Here is a 23,166-nt window from a genome sequence, read left to right on the forward strand (position 1 = left end):
TTTACATTCTGAGATGTTGCAGAACAGTTGGAGGGGAAGGAGAGATGGGAATAGGGAAGGAAATAGGGTGGGAAAAGGAGGAAGGAACGGGGGCATGGTTGCGGCCTGTGGCACCTCACTCATTCCTTCAGGGGAGACCAGGGGGCTTCCAGCAGTAATTTGGTCATTGCTGGGCTGGATGCAGATGTCATGGGGGTGTGGCTGAAGCCCTTGGCCCCCCACCACCCTGGCTCAGGAGACCAGGGGGCTTCCAGCGGTGGCTAGGTGGTCATCACTGGGCTGATTACAGATGTCAGAGGGGTGTGGCTGAAGCCTTCGGTCCCCCAATGCCCCAGCTCGGGAGCCCAAGGTGTTTCTGGTGGTGGATTGGTGGTCATTGATGGGCTGGTTGCAGATGTTGGGGGTCATAGCTGAGGCCCTCAGCCCCCCAGTGCCCTGGCTTGGGAGTCCAGGGGGCTTCTGGTCCTTCTAGGTTTTCTAGGTGCTCTTGGCGATGTGAGACTTTTAATAGTAAATATCAAACTTTGTTTCTGATCTGTGGGTATTTTGTTTTTTCTTTCAGTTCTGTGTTGGATTATTCACTGTTCCCACCACTTAAACTCTACACTGGAACCAATTTGCTGTCCTTTGCTTACTTCTAAAATGGGAGAACTTCCTGTGGGGACCAGCACTTGAGCCCTGTAGTTGAGCTAAATTGTTGCTTTGCTGCTGATTCCCTGGGGAAGGCTTTTTGTGCAGCTCAGGTTTTAATTGTTGACCTTCTTTGTACTTCCAGGTCTTGTAAGTTGCAGTACACCTGGGTTGTGTGGAAACTCTGCAGTTCTATATTCCTGACCAGTCTCCTCTGAGTGGTCCTGCACTGACTGGGGAGCCGATCAGCTGTCCCTGCTGTGCCCCAGTGTTCCCCCGGTGGGCCCATCTCCCCAGCTGCCCATGCTCCAAACATTTCCCATAGGACGGGCCATGCTCTGGTCCCTTGCAATGACTCCCTGGCCTCTGAGTGGCTCCTTTATTCATTTGTTCTGGCTCCTCACTCCTGTGTGGGTCCACGGGAACTCTGTTAGTGGTCTTTCTGGCCTGGAGGCCACCAAGGTCCTCTTCTCCCCTGCCATCTCCAAGCAACTTCATACGAAGGGCACAGCTGTGGCTTTTGCCAGCTTCTGCTCCGTACACTCACCAGCTCCAGATTTGAAGTAGCCGGGGCTCGAAATGGTGGGAGCGATCCTTTCTTTCTCTCACCATGGCTTCTCCTGCCTTCATGAACTTCATAGATCTCTCCTCCTCTTCCCCTGAGCACTAATGGCCTCAGCTTGGCTGTCATTGCTTCTTAATAGTTGTAAACTGGTTGATTTGTCAGAGAGAGTGGCGCTGGGTACCATCTATTCCACCATCTTGACTGGAAGCCTCCGAATTTCTTTTTTTTTTTTTTTTTTTAATTAACTTTATCTTTGGGGGGATCCTGATAGAGGTAACTTTTCTGTTTTATGTCCTCACTTGAAGTATTGTTGTTTTGTGCATTCTTCCTACAGCACGCGTGAGGATGAAGAGTAGGTGTTCCTGAATTATGGTCTCTTCTCTTCTCTTTCTCATGGTAATAAAACACCCCGACCTGTAAAGGACAATCTAGACCTGGCAACAATGATATCCAAGAGCGACAAAAGAAATCCAAGTGTTACAGTTAGGCTACTGGCTCGCTGACAATAGCCCCCAAGCAACCAGGGGAAAGGTACTGATATTTAAACAGCCTTCTGGATATTTATTCTAGAATGAAGACAGACCACACACAGAGAGCAGATCTAGAGAACCTCTAAAGTGTACCTCACAAGAGGTGTTGCCTATTATAGAAATTATGACAGAAACCATAAATGGGACATTTCATCCTAAGAATGATGAGGCTCAAGACTGAAAGCAACTGTATAAGACCTAGAAAAAACGACTGACAATATTATGTTAAAGTTATATCAGTGAAATAAATATGCAAACCTATGAGTGTTTTAACTCCTGAAAGACAGAAAAACAAACTTGAACAGAGAAATACATACCTTGTTCTTGAACAGAAAAACTCAGTATCATAAAGATGCCAGTTTTTTCTATGTAAATTTATAACTTTAAAGCCATAGCAATAAAATGTTTCAAGCAATAAAGCTGCTTTCTAGAGCTAGACAAACTGAATAGGAAGTTCATCAGGAAGAACAAACAGGGATAAATAGGAAAATTCTATAAAAAAAAAAAAAGAAGATAGCTAACTCTACCAGTTATTAAAACCTATAAAAAGCTTCTAAAATTAAGCTTAATAGTAGGACATGAACAGACAGACTGACCAATAGAATAGAACTGAAAATCTAGAAATAGATCAATTGCATATGGAAGTAAAAGCTGTATCAGTTGGGGAAAAATGGACTTTTTACAAGTTGGGTTGAGATAACTGTACAGTCATAATGAAAAATTAGATTTATTCCTCTACCATACACTATGATAACATCTCAATGAATCAGAAATTTAAATGTAAAAAATAAAATCATATAGGAACTAGAAGGAAAAACTTAATGAATTCCTATATAACCTGGGAGTAAGGAAAACTTCCCTGACTCAAAACTCCAGAAGCAACAAGAAAAAAGACTAATAAATCTAGTTACATTAAAACACACGCACACACAAAACTTTTACATGGAAAAAACCACCATGAGCAAAGAAAAAATTAAATATAGGGAAAAAATATTTGTAATTTATATCACTAAGATAATAACTCAAATGTAAAAAGAGCTCCTAAAAATACAAAAGAAAAAATAACTCTATAGAAGTATGAACTGACGGTTCACAGAGAAAGAAATACGGCTCTTAACCATATAAAAGATGTTCAACCTCATTCTTAAGAAGAAAAATGCAAATGACATCTTAACACAACAGAAGACCAGGCTCCTACTCCCCAAGGCTGGTCTAGCTGCTACCATTGCCGAATGTCCACTATGCCAGTAACAGAGGCCAGTGCACAGGCCCTGATACATCATTATCCCTCGAGGAGACCAACCAGCCACTTGGTGGTAATTTAATTACAATTGCAATTGACTCATTTGATCCCGGAAGAGGCAGCCTTTATTGACAGAAATCAACAATCCATCTATGGGTTTCCTGCCCACAGGGCCTCAGCCAGTGCCATTATCTGAGGGCTTACAGGGTATTTAATTCACTGACATGGATCTCACAAAACATTTCATCAGACCAAGGGACTGATGAATAGTGAATGAAGGTGAACAGATATGCGCAATTGCCATGGCCAGAGTACAGCATGGTTGGGCTCATACCCCTCAAGGAGGAGAGTCTGAGTCACCCAATCAGGTAAGCCACCCATGCCTGGTGCTAGCTCACTGTTTGTAAAACAGTATACATACACCTTTCTTCCCTTTTTCCTTGTTGAAGCACAGGAAAGGTGAACTCCATCACAAGATGGCTCTTAGTCCCAAAACCTGGGGAAACCCTCAAAGCAATGCAATCCAACTGGACATCAGCATCCACTTCCCTAGTCCTGTGCTCTGGCCACACTGTCTCTGGCAGACCTACGACAAAACTTCAGGACCACTTGAGGCTTAACAGAGGAGCAAAATCACCCAAGAATATAACAGTGAAACAAGCTGGGACAGGGGAGTAGGGGAGGAAGAGCCTGGAAGGAGGCAGGGAAGCACCCCATGAATTCTGACCTTTAAGGAAACTTGGTTTAATCTTCAGAGACTGGACACTAAGTCGGCTAAGTGCCCAGAAACAATTAATTTTATAAGTAACTTAATTTAATGTTGCTTCAGAAGACAAAAAGAAATCCACAAGCCTTAGTTCTGTATGTAAACTAATGATACCAAATGAACATTGATCTTAGAAGAAAAAGTCCAAAAAGAAGAGGACAGAGAAAACAAAGAAGGAAAGTTATCCATGAAATATTATAAGAAAGTTTTCTAGAAATAAAGGAATTTTCATATTAAAGGGCCTGTAGAATGACCAATACAACGAATTAAATACTACCCACACAAGAATATAGAATCATGATTATTTCAGAACACTTGGAGTAAAGAAAAAGAGGGACAAACAGTCATACACAAAATAGCTAAATGGCATCAGGCTCTCAACAGCAACCCTGAAACTTAAAAGGCACGATGACTTTAAAATTCTGAGGAAATATGATTTCCATCCTAGAATTCTAAGCCCAGGCAAACCATTGGTAAACATTAGCAAGAGTAGAATAAAGACATCTTAAGATGGGGTCTCAAAGGTTTCTCTCACACCCTCTTCCAAGGGAAGCTACTAGGGAATGCGTTTCACCCAAATGAGGATATAATCCAAGGAGAACAACACAGAACACAAAACATAGGGGATCCAGTGGGCTCACTAGGGAGAGTGCCGCATTGATAGCGCCAAGGCCACGGGTTCAGATCCTATATAGGGATGGCCGGTTAGCTCGCTGGCTGAGTGTGGTGCAGACAACACCGAGCCAGGGGTTACAATCCCCTTTCCGGTCAAAAAAAAAAAAAAAAAAAAAATAGGGGATCCAGAAAGGACAAACTGAAGGGACTTCTGAGGATGATGGTGTGGTGAATTTCAGGCTGATGGCTGCGGTAGGCATAGAGAGTGACCAGTCCAGACTGGAGCAAGGGACGGAGGGCTCCAGAGATTACCTGATGTGCTTAGATGTGCTGAGAAGCATTGTGCCGTTCTATGGAAGAGTCTGGGCATATGTTAACAATAAATGTATAGAAAAGTAAGTACATGCATATCTTGTTTCACCACACTTTGCTTTACGGAGCTTTGCAGATACTATGTTTTTTACAAATTGAAGGTTTTTGGCAACCCTTCATCTGGCAAGTCTACAGTACCATTTTTCCAACAGCATATGCTCACTTTGTGTCTCTGTGTCACGTTTTGGTAATTCTCACAATATTTCAAAGTTTTCCATTATTATTATATAGTGATCTATGATCAGTGGTCTTTGATGTTACTACTATAATTGCTTTGAGGCACCACAAACCATGCCCATATAAGATGGCAACTTAATCGATAAATGCTGTGTATGTTATGACTGCTCCCTGACCAGCTGTTCCCGCTGTCCCTCTCCCTCTCCTGGAGTGCCTCTATTCCCTAAGATACAACAATATTGAAATCAGACCAATTAATAACCCTTCAATGGCATCTAAGTGTTCAAGTGAAAGGAAGAATCACCTGTCTCTCAGTTTAAATCGAAAGCTAAAAATCATTAAGCTTAGTGAGGACACGTGTCAAAAGGTGAGACAGGTCAAAGGCTAGGACTTTGCACCAGTTAGCCAAGTTGTAAATGCAAAGGAAAAGTTCTTATGGGAAATTAAAAGTGCTACTTCAGTAAACACACAAATAAGAAAGTGAAACAGCCCTGTTGCTGATATGGACAAAGTTTTAATAGTCTGGAGAGAAAAATCAAACCAGCCACCACATTCTCCTAATGCCAAAGCCTAATCCAGAGCAAGGATCTAACTCTCTTTAATTCTATGAAGACTGAAAGAGGTGAGAAAGCTGAAGAAGAAAAGTCTGAAACTAGCAGAGCTTGGTTCATGAGGTTTAAGGAAAGAAGCTGTCTCCATAACATAAAAGTGCAAGGTGAAGCAGCAAGTGCTGATGTAGAAGCTGTAGCAAGTCATCCAGAAGATCTAGCTAAGATCACTGATGAAGGTGGATACAGCAAACAACAGATTTTCAATGTAGACAAAACAGCCTTATATTGGAAGACTACACCTTCTGGGATTTTCATAGCTAGAGAAGAGAGGTCAATACCTGGCTTCAAAGTTTGAAAGGACAGGCTGACTCTCTTGTTAGGGACTAATGCAACCGGTGACTTAAAGTTGAAGCCAATGCTCATTTATCATTCCAAAAATCCTAGGGCCCTTAAGAATTAGGCTAAATCTGTTCTGCCTGGCTCTATAAATGGGACAACAAAGCCTGGATGAGAACACGTCTGTTGACATGTCTTACTGAGTATCTTAAGCCCACTGTTGAGACCTACTGCTGAGAAAAAATAAGATTCCTTTCAAAATACTACCGCTCATTGACAATGCATCTAATCACCCATCTGATGGAGATGTACAAGGAGATAATGCTGTCTGCATACCTGCTAACACAACATCTATTCTGTAGCCCATGGATCAAGGAGTCATTTCAATTTTTAAGCCTTATTATTTAAGAAACACATCACATAAGGTGACAGCTGCCATAGACACTGATTCCTGATGGATCTGAGCAAAGTAAATTGAAAACCTTCTGGAACAGTGTCGGGCTCTTTTACCTGCCCATAATCCTGCAGACTGGGCCAATTTGTAGAGCTAGGGCTGGGTCTGGAGCTCACAGACCCCTCACAAGCCCATTGTCCAGACTGGGTCGCAAACCCTTCACACGCCAGGCTGGGTTCCCAGACCCTTCACACGCCAGGCTAGGTCACCAGACCCCTCACACGCCAGGCTGGGTTCACCAGACCCCTCTATGAGCTAGGTAACCAACAAAAAGATCCTTGGAAGCCAGAGCATGGCCACTCACAGCAGATGCCCGAGGCAGTCACCAGCCAAGCTATAGTGCTGCCAGGCACACTCACTCCACCCACACACAACTTATTTGCTTACAAAGAATGCACTGCACCACCCCTAACCAGACAGCAGGCGAGAGGGCCTGATTAAATTATTACATTTTCCCAACAAACAGGTTCACCATTCTAGATGCCATTAAGAATATCTGTGATTCATGGGAGGAGGTCAAAATATCAACATTAACAGGAGTTTAGAAGAAGCTGATTCCAGCTATCATGGATGACTTTGGGGGTTTCAAGATTTCAGTGGTGGAAATAACTGCAGATGTGATGGAAAAAGCAAGAGAGCTAGAAGTAGAAATGGAGCCTGAGGATGTGACTGAACTGCTGCAATCTCATGATAAAACTTTAACAGATGTGGAGTCCCTCCTTATGGATGAACAAAGAAGGTGGTTTCTTGAGATGGAATCTACTCCTGGTGAAGATGCTGTGTATTGAAATGACAACAAAAGATCAAATATTACATAAATTTAGTTCATAAAACAGCAGCAGTGTTTCGGAGGACTGACTCTAATTTTGAAAGAACTTCTACTGTGGGTAAAATGCTATCAAACAGTATCACACACCACCAAGAAATCTTTCATGAGAGGAAGAGTCAATCAATGCAAATTTCACTGTTGTCTTATTGTAAGAAATTGCCACAGCCACCCCAACCTTCAGCCACCACCACCCTGATCATTCAGCAGCCATCAACATCGAAGTAAGACCCTCCACCCTCAAAATGATTACAACTTGTTGAAGGCTCAGATGATTATTAGCATTTTCCAGCAATAAAGTATTTTTTAATTAAGGTATGTATTTTTTTAAACATAATGCTATTGCACACTTAACAGACTATAGTATAGTGTAAACATAACTCTTATATGCACTGAAAACCAAAAAATTCATGTCACTCACTTTATTGCAACATGTACTTTATTGTGGTGGTCCTGAACCAAACCCACAATGTCTCCAAGGTCTGCCTGTAAATGAAAAAAACTTGAGGCAATTATCAACCCCAAGAAAATGAACAGTTGTACAAGAAAAGAGATGGCTCATCTATAAATGATACTTATATAGTCCTAATAATGTAAACACTGAATATCGACTTAACCAAAATGGTGATATCAGTATATTAAAAGGATAAAGAGAGGGAAGATAGGGAAAAGAGAGCTAAATTCCACCTGCTTTTATAAAAAGTCAAAGGATAATATCTAAAATTGAAAATTCAGAAATAAAAGTATTTTTAAAACATGAGATTAAGGGCTGGCCCATGGCTCACTTGGGAGAATGTGGTGCTGATAACACCAAGGCCACAGGTTCGGATCCCTATATAGGGATGGCCCGTTAGCTCACTTGGGAGAGCGTGGTGCTGGCAACACCAAGTCAAGGGTTAAGATCTGCTTAACCGGTCATCTTCTTAAAAAAAAAAAAAAAAAAACCCATGAGATTAAATAGCAGAAAAAACATCTGAGAGAGTTAACAGTGGTTCCTTCTGAAGAGTAGTTACTAAGAGTGAAGGGGGGTGAGGCAAAGGTATTTCTGTTTTTCACTAAAAATCTGATACTACTTGATGGTTTAAAGTGTTAAGTTGTTTTAAAACTATTTGTGATATATATAATATACACGAATATATGCATTTTACATACATATGTCACATAATATATAGCATGTTTAATGTATATTGTGTACATTAAAAAGAAAAAGAAAAATATTCCCACAAAAAACACGGTTTTTCATTTATATCTTAAGTGTAACCCTCAAGATACCTAAAACTGTATGATCTAGACTCTAAAAAGAATTCCAAAAGAAGAGTTATAGTTTCCTAAAGTTACCACTTTGAAGAAAACCAAGAATTGAAAGTTAATGTTTAAGTATGTTTGCTCTGAAAAAACCTGCCTCAGAATTTTACGGTCAGCCATCAAGGACTAGTTAAAATTGATATGTGTTAGGAAAAATTTAAATCCATAGTTCACAGTGGATGACAAGATGAACCAGTCAGTAATGCAGTCAATGTTTGAAAGAGCCGTGTGATGCCAGAAAGCACAATTATACAAAGCAGAAGTGAGATAATCACCTCAACATGCTCAATACCAGTTAGACTCTCACCAGATGATCATGCCAAGATCTGGATCTCACGGCTTGAAAAAGATGCAGAGAACTTGGAGTAGATTCAGATACGAGTTATGGGCAATTAAAAAGCTAGATACTAAGGCCTTTGGCAGCATCCAAGGAAGCTGTGATTCCTCAATCTAGATACAGAAAAGCAGGGATGCAAACTGTCTCCCAAATGCCTCTCTAGGAAATTATCCAGCAAAAAGCTGAGGACCTTTGTGAAAGAGAGAGGAAGAGCTAATGTGCCTAAAATATAAAAGGAGGAATTTAGGTTATATTTCATAAACTTTCAGAGAGTGCTGGTAGCCCACAGTGCAGATAAATTACCAAAGGAAAATGTCTACTCTCCTTTAGTGATCTTAGGGAGTCAGAGAAAAAAAGATGAGAATCTATGCACCTGCGACCCTCACTTTCTCACTATGGCATCTACATGAATGCCAGGGAATAAACAAAGATTTCTCACTTCACAATTCAGAAACTACATAAAGAAAGAAAAAATAGTATTGTCTGTGTTTTAAAAAAAATGTACCAAGGAAACCCTGAAAGCTGCCTTGCAACCACAAATCCACTGAAAAACTAGGCTGGAAGGGCCACTTTGTTTGCTATATCTAAACTTTCACAACTTCACCTAAGTAGTCTAAAACCTCAGAAGTTTGCCTAATTTCCAAGACATTCTACGGCTGTTCCAGAGTTAGCCTGAAGTGTTTAACTTTTACCAGCTTTGTCTAATTCCCCTCAGAATTTAAAAAACAAGCAATCAGAGATTAATTATTTGATACAGCCTTACCTCCCCTTAGCTTAGAATTAACTCCTTGGTTTCCCACATACTGAAAAGCTAGATTTGAGATCTGTTCCCTTTACCTTCAGTGCTGAGAAGAACATGTGGACCACTCCCATAACTAAGGCTTTTAATCTTCTTTCCACATAAGGCTTCTAACTTTTTGGGTACAATTGTACTCTGGTTATCTCCAGTTCCTAGGCAGTTACTATAGTTCAGTCCAAATACAAAGACCTAGAAAACAAAGAGTTTTGTCTGAGTCATTTGGCCTAAAGCTAAATTAAAAGATCCCTTCTCCACTCTGAAAATAAGACACACTCAACTTCAATTTGATAGCTCAGTAGGTAAGAAGAGACTGATAAAGTTAAGAAAAATTCAACCTCTGCTGACATTACTTTTTACACTATTTTGTCTATACTATGAAATTCAAACAGTAGCATGGGGTAGAGGGGTTTAAAATCAAGAAACTGAAAGAAGACAGAAATTGTATCAAAGACACAGTCTTCCTAAACTTCAGGTTCTCTTTACTCCACCTTTACTCAGCCTTCAAACTACACACTTTGGAAGCCCAACCCCAAAATAAGCTCTAAAACTGAACTCTAGGCTTGAAAAGATTCTTACCTCATCATTATCAGTAACATACAGTGCTTCATTGGCTGAGGTGCCAAAGACACATGCTTTCCGAATAGACGCAATTTCTTGAGGTGAGAGCAGAGTGAAGATTGGCCACTTTCCTACATCCACCATGACTCTGACTTCAAGCAATTCCTATAAATAAGCCGACATCTCTGTTGGAACAAACAAAAAGCATTCCAAGAAAAAATTAAATAATCACTAAGACAACTTTTAAAAAAGCCTGTTAATAAAAGCCAACTAAAGCTAATTCCAGAGTAAATGAACTACCTTTGTTTAAACAGATCACTCACTTCCTGCGGCAATGTGTCCAATCCTTTCTTCGCCTTTACACCTGGGCCTTTTCCTGGAACGAGAAAACATCTTGCTAGAACCAGCTATTTGTCTTGCCCGTTCACTAGTCAGTGTTTATCGTTCTACATGTGCTTACACGCAACCAGACAGCAGAAAATAGACAGAAGACATGTTACCTGGATGGAACTACAGCCTCTCCTCAAATATGTTTCCCCCCAGATATTTAGACAAAGTTAAAGGTTACCATACTGGTTTGTCTAACACAGTTAATTCTCACCTAGGAATACGTGCGTGTGCTTGTGCTATAAAAACCAGAATCATTACCTCTACCTCCTCAGTCTCCCTCTACCACCCCCAGGATACACTGAAATACCCCATCCCTTGTAGAAAATCACTGCCACACAGAGCCACTGTTTAATGACGGGAATGTGACATCCCTCAGAGAGTCTAGAGTGGGCAAAATTCTAAGAAGCACTTGCCTACGATTTACAAGATGAAACCACAAAAGAAAGTATTTTCTGGTTCTAATTTCTATGCCCATATTTTCTACATATATACAGACTATATTTCATTCCACATTGAGAAAAGTTACCACATGAACAAAGATAAGGCAATTTATCCTAATCCTGATAAGCTGATGATTATAGCCTTCATGCAAGTTGCAATTAGGTTAAATGGTACTCTACAAGAAGTAGAGAGATGTATAAATTTCCATAAAAGTCTGAACTTCATCTGTTTGAGAAGTTTTACACATTCAGATCCCCTTACCAGCCAGCTGCTAAAAAAATTAAAAAACCCAAAACCAAATAAATAAATGAAAGAAGTTTTATGCAAAGAATCCTGGTCATGGCTCCAATTTTTCTAGGGTTAAAAAGTATTTCTAAAAATTCCAGGGGGCTTCACAAGTACAAAATCCTATCATGCCAAGTCAATTCCCATTCTGGCTCTCACCTCTGGAAACTGAAATAGAAAGAAACAGTTGGCAAACCAGAGTTTCCTAATGAGGTTCAGAACACTTGAAGTTCCTTCCTACTCATCCTCTCCTTAGACCTCTACAAATAGCCAAGAGAAGAGGGCTCGGGACCAGTTTCTTTCTGGCCCCAGCATCTCCAATAGCTCACGCTTGGGGCTTGGGCACACTTAGCCAAGGCCTCAGTTCCCACCATCCAGAGAGATTTTTCCCATTGATACCAACTTGGATGATAAGGATCAGGTGCCTGCTATGTGCCCCAATTATCATACCACATATTCAATAAGGACTAAATACCATCAAATCAGGCTATTCCGTGTCACTGCACAGCCAGACTCCTCAAATAACACTGGAATGTTCTGACTAGTGTGTGTGCATGGGTGCATAATGTGTGCGTGTGCACATGTGTTGTGTGTGTGTGTTGGTGGGGACAGGTAAAGGATTAGGGGGTGGGAGAGTAATACCCGAACATGATAAAAAAAAAAAAAATTGTTTCAAATGGCACAAAAGGGTGTAGGAAAATAAGTCTCCCTATCATCCCTCCCCGACCCCCTCCTCAAAGGCAACCACTGTCATTAGCTGTTTGTAATTCCTTCCAGAGAGAACATATACTCATATGAGGGTCTTCAAAAAGTTCATGGAAAGATTCATATAATCTTTTAATCCTATTTTTCCTCAAACTTTGTGAAGTACCCTTATATGAGCATTATATGGGGGGGTGGGTAGGTGTGTTTCCTTAAAAACAAAAACACAAAGGGAAACTTCCTCCCCCACTTGACAGTATATTGTGAAAATCATTCTGTATTAGCACAGGTAAACCTACTTTATTTCTTTTCAATGGCACTATAGCATTCCATTACATAGATTTAACAATTTACCTGTTTCCTACTGAGAGACACTTAAGTCATTTCCAGTCTTTTGCTGGATCAATACTGCAATTATCACTTGCATATATTACTGTATACACGTCTTGTTTTATACATAAACTCCTAAAAACTGAACTGCTAGGTCAAAGTCTAATACTTTCTAATACTTTACCTTCAATAGCTATTTCAAACTGTCCTCTAATGAAGTAGTACCAATATATAAAATCGCCATCAGTGTAGGACAGCACCTGTTTACCTACATGCTTACCACATAGTGTATCATCACGGTATCTCAGCTTTGTTTAAACTGGCATTGCTTCTATGATGAGTGAGGTTGGGCATCCTTTAAAGAAATAACCAGAATAATAGCAACAATAGAAACTAACCCTTATTACTAAGCACTGTTCTAAGTACTTACATTTATTAAAGCATATAATCCTTACTTTACCAGTAAGGAAATGGAGGCCAAGAGACTTTATGAATTTGCCCAAGCCAGGAGGAAGCAGAGTCAGGATCTGAATCCAGGCCACCTGGAACCAGAGTCTGCAGTCTTCACCTCTTGCTTGGCCTCATGTTTAAGAGCTTACACGCTAGCCTTTTGTGCCAAGTGCCTATTTTTTCTACTGGACTGCTGTTCTTTTTCTCGATTATAAGTATTCTTTGCATGATAAGATTATCTTAAATGCCTTTAGAAGATTAAAAAAAAAAATTCCCCGCAGTGGCCTGCTTTGAGCCTCTTACAAAACAGATGGGGAAAAGGAGTCACAAGAAGTCAAGCACTAAAAATGTCTATCAGCTGGTAGATACATTTCAAGAAAATCCAGAAGCATATAGATTTTAACATTACAACACAAAGAGATATTACCATTCAAAACCGCACAACTTCTTCACACTGAGATCATTAATCAGATATACAGGCAACTTTGCCCTGAGGGTTTGGTAATCTACTGCAAGATCAGGCCAATTTTCATAATGATGTTTTATTACATGGCTTGACTTTTCCCATTGCTAAATTACTTGAAGCTTTATTTTACAAGGTATTTCTCCAAAGACTTGTAATTTAAGAGCCAATATAAAAAACAGTTCATATATCTTACATGTGCACACCCATCACAGAAGGAAAAAGCATCACCAATAGCTGGTATTATGGGAAGAGTGGAGAGTCCTGAGGCCTGTGCGTCAGTCCCAAGTTTACTTTTAATCAGTCAGTGTGACAGGACAAATACTTTTTTGAGCCTGGGTTTCCCAAAAATCTGTTCCATTTCTAAAAATGTGTAACTTTATATCAAAGATGTAATGAAGAAGCTTTAGGGGATTTCTTCGATGCATGAGAGCAGGCGTAGTAATGTGGGCCAAGCACGTAGTTACTCCTAGCAACACAATCTGGCAAGAAGAATAAAGAACCAGAAGGAAGAAACTAACAATTGTTGGGTAGCTTCACATACATTATTTCCTTTAATTTTCACAATGATCTTGTAAGGAGACTATGATCCACTCTTAACAGATGAGGATTGTGGTTCAGAGGTGAAAAGATGTGCCAAAGTCACACAGCAATTAGGTGGCATAGTGAGGATTCAACCCCCACCTCTCTGACTCTTCCATCTTCCAGAGAACATCAGTCCTGGCCCTTCAATGGCTAAACTTCTCCAACGTTACTATCTTCTGACTTTATCTTGTCTCAAAAATGTACACCAGTATCTGCTTTTAAAGTGCTTCAAATATAAAAAGTACTTTCAAAAAACAAAAATTCCCCAAAATGCCTCTGCCTAGATTTGCCTGGTTAAACCTCATAAATGTCATTTATTCCTTTACTCTTCCAACTGCATTGGGAGGCAGGCCCTGGAGATCAAACAGGATCTCTGTCCTCAGGGAGCTCACAACAGTACAAGGTGTGTCCTTGGGCTAGAGGCTGCTAAGGCACAAAGTATGTCTTCATCAGACCATACTCAACCTGGGCAGCTGAAGACATGAACAGATCTCCTCAGAATTCAGGCAAGGTTATCTGAGAAGTTCTATGGAGGTATAAAAACACAGGGGAATAAATTTCAGGTCTATTGCACATCAAGGTGACTATTGTTAATGATAATACATTGCATTCTTGAGAAATGTAGAGTAGATGTTATGTGCTATTACCACAAAAATGGTAACTATGTGAGGTGATACATTTGTTAATTAGCTAGTGCTATGGGTTGAAAGTTTGTTCCTTCCACAGCTCATGTGAGAGCCTGATTCCCAATGTAGCACTGTTGAAAGGGGGGAGGGCCTTTAAGAGGTGATTGGATTGTGAGAACTATGCTCTCATGAGTGGATTAATCCATTCATGGAGTAACGTGTTAATGGTTTAATGGGTTATCACGAGTGTGTACCGGTGGCTTTATAAAAAGAGCAAGTGAGCATGTAAGCAAGTGCTCTTGCCATTCTTACCGTGTGGTTGTCCCTGTCGCCATGGGACTCTGTAAAGACTTCCCTCCCAGAAGAAGGACCTCACCAGATGTGCCCCCTGGACCCTGGGTTTCCTGGCTTTCAAAACCGTAAAAAATCAATTTCCTTTCTTTACAAACTACCCACATTCTGTTATGAGCGGGAAAAAAACAGACTAACACAGCTAGATTTAAGCATTCCACAATGTATATATACCTCAAAATATGTTGTTGGAAAAAAAAAAGTTGTACATAATAAAAACATACAGTTATCTGTCAATTTTTTAAAAATACAAACTCAATACAGAAAAAAAGTGAACACTGAAACAACACACTGTACCCCACAAGTATGTACAAATGTTAAAATTTTTAAAAATTTAATGAATGAAAAAAAAAATTGCCTTCCAGAACTTTAAAAAAGAGAGAAAAAGAAAAACAATGCAGGATATGCTATGTGCCATACAGAACAGAAAAAAGGTCTTAACTTGGGCATGTGGCATTTCCTTCCTAAGGCAGCCCAGTATAAATGCAAAGACCATCAAAATTTTCTAATTAAGGCCGAGCCCGTGGCGCACTCGGGAGAGTGCAGCGCTGCGAGCGCGGCGACGCTCCCGCTACGGGTTCGGATCCTATAGAGGAATGGCTGTGCGCTCACTGGCCGAGTGCCGGTCACGAAAAAGACAAAAAAAAAAAAAATTCTAATTAACTTAAAATTACCACCATCATCATTACAATTTGATTACTGTGGTAAGATGTTTAATTACTCCTTTTTCCTGGGAGCATGGCACCTTTGCTAGTATTTAGAAAACCATACTAGGTATCATAAATTTACCAACTTCAAGAAGAATTAATATTCGACCCTCATCACAAAAGTATAAAATGTTTATACTACCAATAAATAAGCCAAATCAGGTGGAATCATTAAAAATTAACTAGTATTTAACCTGTTATGAAATCTACAATGGACTTAAGAACTCTGTAGCTAATAATGACTCAGAAGTACAAAGATCTATCACAGGAAGGGCAGTAAGACAGCTCTGATGTCTCGTATCTACTGAATTTGCCTAAACATGAAACAGAAGTATTAACAGATTGGTTCTAATTGTGTGGATTTCATTTTAAAGTAACATAAATACAGTTCAACCAAATTTCATTTAAGTAATTATTCCAGAGACTGCAGAATAATTTTTTCCCCCACACAGTGACTCCTGGAAGAGTGCCTAGACCCCAGGGGTTTTTTTATTTTTGCTTTTTTACTGAAAAGTAATTTACTAAACATATTTGTAGGGTACAGAGTTGAATATTAATGCCTGTGTACAATGTGTGATGATCAAATCAGGATAATTAGCATGTTCATCATTACAAAACATAATCATGCCTTGTGTCCATTGGCCAATTTCTTGCTAGCCACCCTCCCCCTCTCCCTTTACCACCTCTAGTAACCACAGTTCTGTTCTCTCCTTCTGAAAGTTCTACACATTATTGTATCCTTTTTTCCTTCTTTCCTTTTTTTCTTTCTTTCTTTAGTTCCCACTTACGAGTGAGAACACGTGGTATTTCTCTTTCTGTACCTAGCTTTTCACTTAACATAATTTTCTCAAAGCTCATCCATGTTGCTGCGGATGGTGGAATTTCATTCTTTTTTATAGGTGAGTAGTATTCCACTGTGTATATATATCACATTTTCTTTATCCAGTCATCTGTTGATGGACATTTAGGTTGAGTTCATATTTTGACTATTATAAATAGCGCTGCAATAAACACTGGAGTGCAGGTATTCCTTTGACATAATGATTTCCATTCCTTTGGGTTTATACCCAGTAATGGGGTTGCTGGATCGTATGGTAGTTCTACATGTAGTTGTTTGAGAAGCCTCCATACTGTTTTCCATAGTGGCTGGACTACGTACAGTCCCACCAACAACGTAGGAGAATTCCCCTTCGTCCACATGCTTGCCAGCATTTGTTATTCTCCGTCTTTTTGATAAGAGCCAGTCTAACTGGGATGAGATAATATCTTAAAGTGGTTTTGATTTGCATTTCCTTGATTACTGATGTTGAGCATTTTTTCATATACCCATTAGCCATTTGTACACATTCCTTTGAGAAATGTCTATCCAACGCCTTTGGCCATTTTTTAATCGGATTATTTCTTTTTTTACTAAGTTGTTTGAGTTCCTTGTACACTGATTAATCCCTTAGTTTGCAAATATTTTCTCCCATTTTGTAAGTTGTCTTTTCACTCTGTTGTTTCCTTTGCTTATGCAGAAGATTTTTAGTTTGATATAGTCTTGTTTGTTTATTTTTCCTTTTGTTGCCTGTGCTTTTAAGGTTTTATTCATAAAGTCTTTGCCCAGTCCTACATCCTGAAATTTTTTCCCCTAAGTTTTCTTCCAGGAGTTTTATACTTTCATTTCTTATATTTAACTCTTTAATCCATTTTGAGTTGATTTCGGTATCTGGTGAGATGTATGGATCTAGTTTCACTCTTTTACACATGGATATCCACTTTTTCCAGCACCACTTGCTAGAGACTAGCTATCTTTTCCCCAGTTTGTTCTTGATGCTTTCATTGAAGACCAGTAGGCTGTAAGTATGTGGGTTGATTTCTGGATTCTCTATTCTGTTCCATTGGTTCATGTGTGTTTTATGCCAGTACCATGCTGTTTTGGTTACTATTCCTTTGTAATATATGTTGAAGTCAGATAGTGCAATGCCTCTGGCTTGCTTTATTTATTTATTTATTTATTTTGCTCAGGATTGCTTTGGCTACTTGGGGTCTTTTGTTGTTCCAAATGAATTTTAGGATTGTTTTTTCTATTTCTGTGAAGAATGTCATTGGTATTTTGATAGGGATTGCATTGAATCTGTAGATCACTTTGGGTAGTATGGAAATTTTCACAATGTTAATTCTTCCAATCCATGAACATGAAATGTCTTTCTATCTTTTTGTGTTCTCTTCAATTTCTTTTGGCAGTGCATTATAGTTCTCATTGTAGAGATCTTTTCACATCCTTGGTTAAATGTATTCCTAAGTATTTTACTCTTTTGATAGCTACTATAAATGGGATTGTGTAGAGAGCACAGACATTAATAAAGCAAATGTATTTCACAGGGCCTAGCTGCCAAAACCCTGTAGTTTCAGGTATAACCTAACTTTTAAAAATTACATATGGAAATGTCAAGTTTGCAAAAGACAGGAAACTTTCCCCAGACTAAAGTCTCTGATGTAGATAAAGAATTGTAACACAGCAAAATTGCAGGCTCAAGGACAGGCATCCTTGGTGCAGGTTAACCTAAAGTTACTTGATTGTTATGTAAACATACTGAGGAAATTGCTGTAGGAAAAGACAGTATTTGCTAAGAACAAGCTTATGTTGGTGGATCGACTTAACCTTTTGCAAATTGCATTATGGAATGTCACTTTGTTATTTCACTGATGCCACCAGCTTCTATTAACTATACTTAGCCATAACTCCACCTATGTTCCTTTTCTGTAACTTTCTGACCTGGAGAAGAAACACTGGGAGAAGACCCCAGGCTGGTGTTAATTTCCCAAGGAGGAATGCCTCTCTCTTGAGGGTTCCTGGAAATTAACGCCTTCAGGGTTTCTCAGTGCTCAGAAGAAATAGGATTTGAGTAATCCTTTGCATCTCCATCACCCAAGGGGAGAGAGGTGACAGAGTGCAATAGGATTGTTTTCTTGATTTCTTTTTCTGCTTGTTCGTTGTTGGTGTATAATATGTTACTGATTTTTGTTTTTTGATTTTGTATACTGCAACTATATGCTGCCTGCAGGAAACTCATTTCACCAGTAAAGACACATATAGATTAACAGTAAAGGGATGGAAAAAGACATTCCATGCAAATGGAAATCAAAAATGAGCAGGAGGTGCCATAATTATATCAGATAAAATAGACTTCAAATCAAGAACTATAAAGAGAGACAAGGACATTGTATAATGATAAAAGGGTAATGCAACAAGAAGATATAACAATCATAAATATATATGTACCCAACATCAGAGCACCCAGATATATAAAGCAACTGTTTGGATCTAAGGGGAGAGATAGTCTCCAACACAGTAATTGGGGACTTTAACACACCACTCTCAGCACTGGACAGATCATCAAGACGAAGAATTAGCAGAGAAACACTGGATTTAAACAATACTTTAGACCAAACTTGACAGACATATATAAAACATTTCATCCAACAACTGCACAATATACATTCTTCTCATTAGCACATGAATCATTCTCCATGACAGACCACATGTTAGGCCACAAATTAAGTCTCAACAAATTTAGAAAGATTGAAATCATATGAAGTACATTTTCAGACCACAATGGAACAAAATTAGAAATTAACAACAAACAAAACTTTGGAAACTACACAAATTCAAGGAAATTAAACAACATGCTCCTGAATGACCAATAGGCCAAAAAAGAAATAAAGCAGGAAATCAAAATATTCCTTGAAACAATGAAAATACAAGTACAACTTACCATAATCTATGGCATACTGCAAAAGCAGTACTAAGAGAGAAGTTTATTGCGATAAGTGCTTACATCAAAAGAATAGAAAGACTTCAAATAAACAACCTAACATTACACCTCAAAGAACTAGAAAAACAAGATGACCCAATCCCAAAACTAGCGGACAGAAAGAAATAATTAAGATCAGAGTAGAACAAAATGAAATAGAGACCAAAAGAATACAAAAACTTGATGAAACAAAAAGTTGGTTTTTTGAGAAGATAAAATAAACAAGTCATTGGCCAGACTAACTAAAGAGAGAAGACCCAAATAATAAAAATCAGAAATGAAAAAGGAGACATTACAACCAATACCACAGAAATATAAAGAATCATTAGAGACTATTATGAATGATGATAGGCCAATAAATTTGAAAATCTGGAGGAAATGGATAATATCTGGACACAAACTACCAAGACTAAAAAATACTTTTGGAAAAATACAATCATACTTCATTAATTCTGTCTTGGGAATCAAGTCCAGATGAGAAAAATTCTGAATAGAACGTTTCTTTCTTTTTTTTTTTTTTTTTAAAGATGACCAGTAAGGGGATCTTAACCCTTGACTTGGTGTTGTCAGCACCACGCTCTCCCAAGTGAGCTAAATGGCCATCCCTATATAGGAATCCGAACCTGTGGCCTTCGTATTATCAGCACCACACTCTCCCAAGTGAGCCACAGGCCAGCCCCTGAATAGAACATTTCTAAAAGAAACAGCCTTCTTAGGAACTTCCCAGCACATACAACAATTCAAACTACACTAAACTGATTGCTAAGATGACAGGTACTTCCAGGGCTTGATTGAAAGAAAGTATCTCAACACAGTAAAAGCCACATATGACGAACCCATTGCCAGCACCATCCTGAATGGAGAAAAGCTAAAAGCTTTTCCTTTAAGAATAGGAACTAGACAAGGATGCCCACTCTCACCACTCCTATTCAACATAGTATTGGAAGTATTAGCCAGAGCAATCAGGAAAGAGAAAGAAATAAAGGGCATCCAAATTGGAAAAGATGAAGTAAAACTGTCCCTGTTCGCAGATGACATGATTCTATATACAGAAAATCCTATAAACTCAACCAAAAATCTCCTAGAGCTGATAAACAAATTCAATAAAGTTGCAGCAATTTAGATGCTTCAAATAGTAAGACGTGAAGTGATGCTATTAATGTACTAAGGAGGCATTGCTAATAGGAAAAAATCTTTAACTGGTCTGCTCAACCCAAGCCTTCTCTGATAGGCATATACCTTGCTTAGTATTCAGCAGTGCTTAACTAAGTACCCTAAGAAAGTTAACTCAAGAAAAAACAAACACCAAAAAAAAAAAAAAAGGTAACTCAATGCTTTTCCTTCCCACAGTACTATGTATACTCCAAATCATAACCACCCCACAAGGAAGCATCCCAAAGGAAGATGCCAATGAAAAGTATAATACAACTAAACTATATGTTTATTCCCAAGTTCAAAACAAAATGAAACAAAAAACCCACAAAACCCATGTATGACTTAGCTATATTATTAAACAACATGTACTATATGATTACAATTTTGCTAAGTATAACATATACAGAAAAAAGATAATACACACTAAAATGTGTCTCTCTGGAGAGATTACAGGTGACATTTTCTTTAAAATATATTCCCAAATTTCATAACAAGTATTCTGTGACCAATAAAAATAAACAAATATTTTAAATGAAAATAAAAGCTTAATTATTTGAATTGTTTTACCCCCTAAGCTGTTAAAAGTTTTAAGATATATTCTTGCCTTAGATTTACAACAGAGTGACAAAATGTTTCAGGCAAAATCTGTAAAAGGAATTGTTAATATAAAATTAAATGCAGAAGGTAGAATGTAAGATGTTACAGCCACTGTGGAAAACAGTATGGCAGTTCCTCAAAAAATTAAACATAGAATTACCATATGATCAAACAATTCCACTTCCAGTATATACCCAAAAGAATTGAAAGCAGAGACTCAGATAGTTGTATACCAATAGTCTCAGCAGTGTTATTCACAATAGTCAAAATGTGGAAACAACCAAAATGTCAATCAACAGAAGAATGGATAAACAAAATGTGGTATGCATATACGGTGAAATATTATTCAGCTTTAGGAAGGAAATTCTGATACATGCTACAATGTGGATGAATTTTGAAGACATTATGCTAATGTGAAATAAGCTAGACACAAAAGTACAAATATTGTATAATTCCACCTATATGAAGTACCTAGAACAAATTCATAGAGACAGAAAGTAGAATGGTGGTTTCTAGGAACTAGGAGTAGGTGGTGATGTGGAGTTATTAACAGGTACAGAGTTTCACTTTGGGATGATGAAAATGTCCTAGAGATGGATGCTGGTGATGGTTGTACAACTGTGAATGTACTTAATGTAACTAAAATGTATACTTAAAAATGGTTAAAATGGTAAATTTCATGTTATGTATATTTTACCATAATTTTTAAAAATCAAATAATGATCCCATGAGCTTATATCAAGCCTGCATTAATAAACACTAAAATACATTTTTAAAATTAAATGTAGAAAGGTTTCAGTCCTAAAAAATACTTTTGGAAAAGTATAATCATACTTCATTAATTCTGTCTTGGGAATCAAGTCCAGATGAGAGAAATTCTGAATAGAACACTTCTGAAAGAAACATAGCCTTCTTAGAACTTTGTAGCACATAGAACAATTCAAACTAGACTAAACTGACTGCTAAGATGACAGGTACTTCCAGGGCTTGATTGATAATCATAAAAATGATGAGTTGTAATTAGCATGTCAGCCATATTAAATAGTTACTTCTGAAGTACGTCAGGAAGATAGTAGTTTTTTGTAAACTTTTTTACTCATTTTTTTATCTAGGAAATACTTGATCATAAATAGCACTGATACATTCAGCCTGAATTATCACTCATTGTGCATTATTAGTAGGTGAATCAATGATTTTTTCACTGTATGGAGATAAAGCAAGGTAGAACAGAAAAGAGAAATGCAAATAGAAGTAAGAAAAGTGTAAAAGTGTTTAATACCCTCAAAAGATAAAATGCCAACCCAGTTGGATTTCCACATTTTCTTTTGACACTTGAAAATATATCCTGTATCCCCACTGGACTTGCTCTACATCCGTGAGTACCATAGATCAATATCCCATTCCCCGGGATGGCTTTTGCTAGCTACTGGCACTGTCCTCAGAGAGCTTGCGGCATGGGGAGGAAAAGATTATTTTATTTTATACTCTGAAAGCAAATTCAGTCAAGAGGACAAACACAGACCTTCCATTTTTAGAAATCTACATTTAGAACTGGAAGACTGAAGGAATAATGGAGCAACCAATCTTTTGATTCCTCTAAGAGCACATGAATTTTACTCGCCCCTAGGAACCAAGTATCACAGGAGGATTTTATTTTACTGATCTAGCAAAGTTATATTTGACTATGTTTACACAGTTTGATAAACAACAGGATACGGAGAGAAAGTACAGGGAAACTGGTTTTGACAACATAATGGTCTCAATATTAAACAACGTAAGGAATTTACAAGGAATTAACAATACAAATCAACCCTAAATTCCTTATAAGCACCCCTCCCCCCACCCATTCTAACCAGAATGTATTTGGTGCAAGGAGACTGAAGCCACGAAGAGGACTTTTTCCCTCTGTACCTGTATTCTGCGGACCTAAAAGCTTTCTAATGAAAAGAGGCCAGAATAGAGTAAGCAACCCTTCAAAACTGGTTAGTGCCAAGATTCTGACTCTTCCTCTGTTGTCATTTTTGGAACATGAAATGAGTTTGTATCATTCTTTATTGTGGAAGCTAATTCTCAGAGGAAACCAGAACTCTGAATGCTGGAACAATCCATTTAAAATGTCCTAAACCTTCTTCTGCATAAAAGCTATATAGCCAGGTTTAGACAACTGAAAACAGCAATGTCAAACATACAAAATGACTTTAATTGCAAAAAAAGCTTTTAATA

The 23,166-nt window shown here is 38.4% G+C and overlaps 1 protein-coding gene and 1 pseudogene across 4 annotated transcripts in view; one reads left to right on the forward strand and one right to left on the reverse strand.

Annotated features, from left to right (window-relative positions):
- Window positions 1–23,166, reverse strand: part of RCBTB1 (RCC1 and BTB domain containing protein 1) — a 71,391-nt gene that overhangs the window by 39,436 nt on the left and 8,789 nt on the right. For 3 of the 4 annotated variants that reach the window (XR_010024093.1, XM_063103515.1, XM_063103513.1), the window contains exons 2-4: window positions 10,365–10,440; window positions 10,083–10,249; window positions 9,545–9,695 (exon numbers count right to left, since the gene is read on the reverse strand). Coding sequence is in view for 3 of the 4 variants with exons in the window: in XM_063103515.1 (XP_062959585.1) it covers window positions 9,545–9,695; window positions 10,083–10,208 (277 nt within the window). In the remaining variant the exon portion in view is untranslated. The remainder of the gene's footprint in view (window positions 1–9,544; window positions 9,696–10,082; window positions 10,250–10,364; window positions 10,441–23,166) is intronic. The other variant, XM_063103514.1, reaches the window with a different exon arrangement.
- LOC134382392 (tigger transposable element-derived protein 1-like) lies at window positions 5,167–7,347 on the forward strand (annotated as a pseudogene).

The sequence above is a fragment of the Cynocephalus volans genome, chromosome 7 (genome assembly GCF_027409185.1).
Source record: "Cynocephalus volans isolate mCynVol1 chromosome 7, mCynVol1.pri, whole genome shotgun sequence".
NCBI classification, from domain to species: Eukaryota; Metazoa; Chordata; class Mammalia; order Dermoptera; family Cynocephalidae; genus Cynocephalus; species Cynocephalus volans.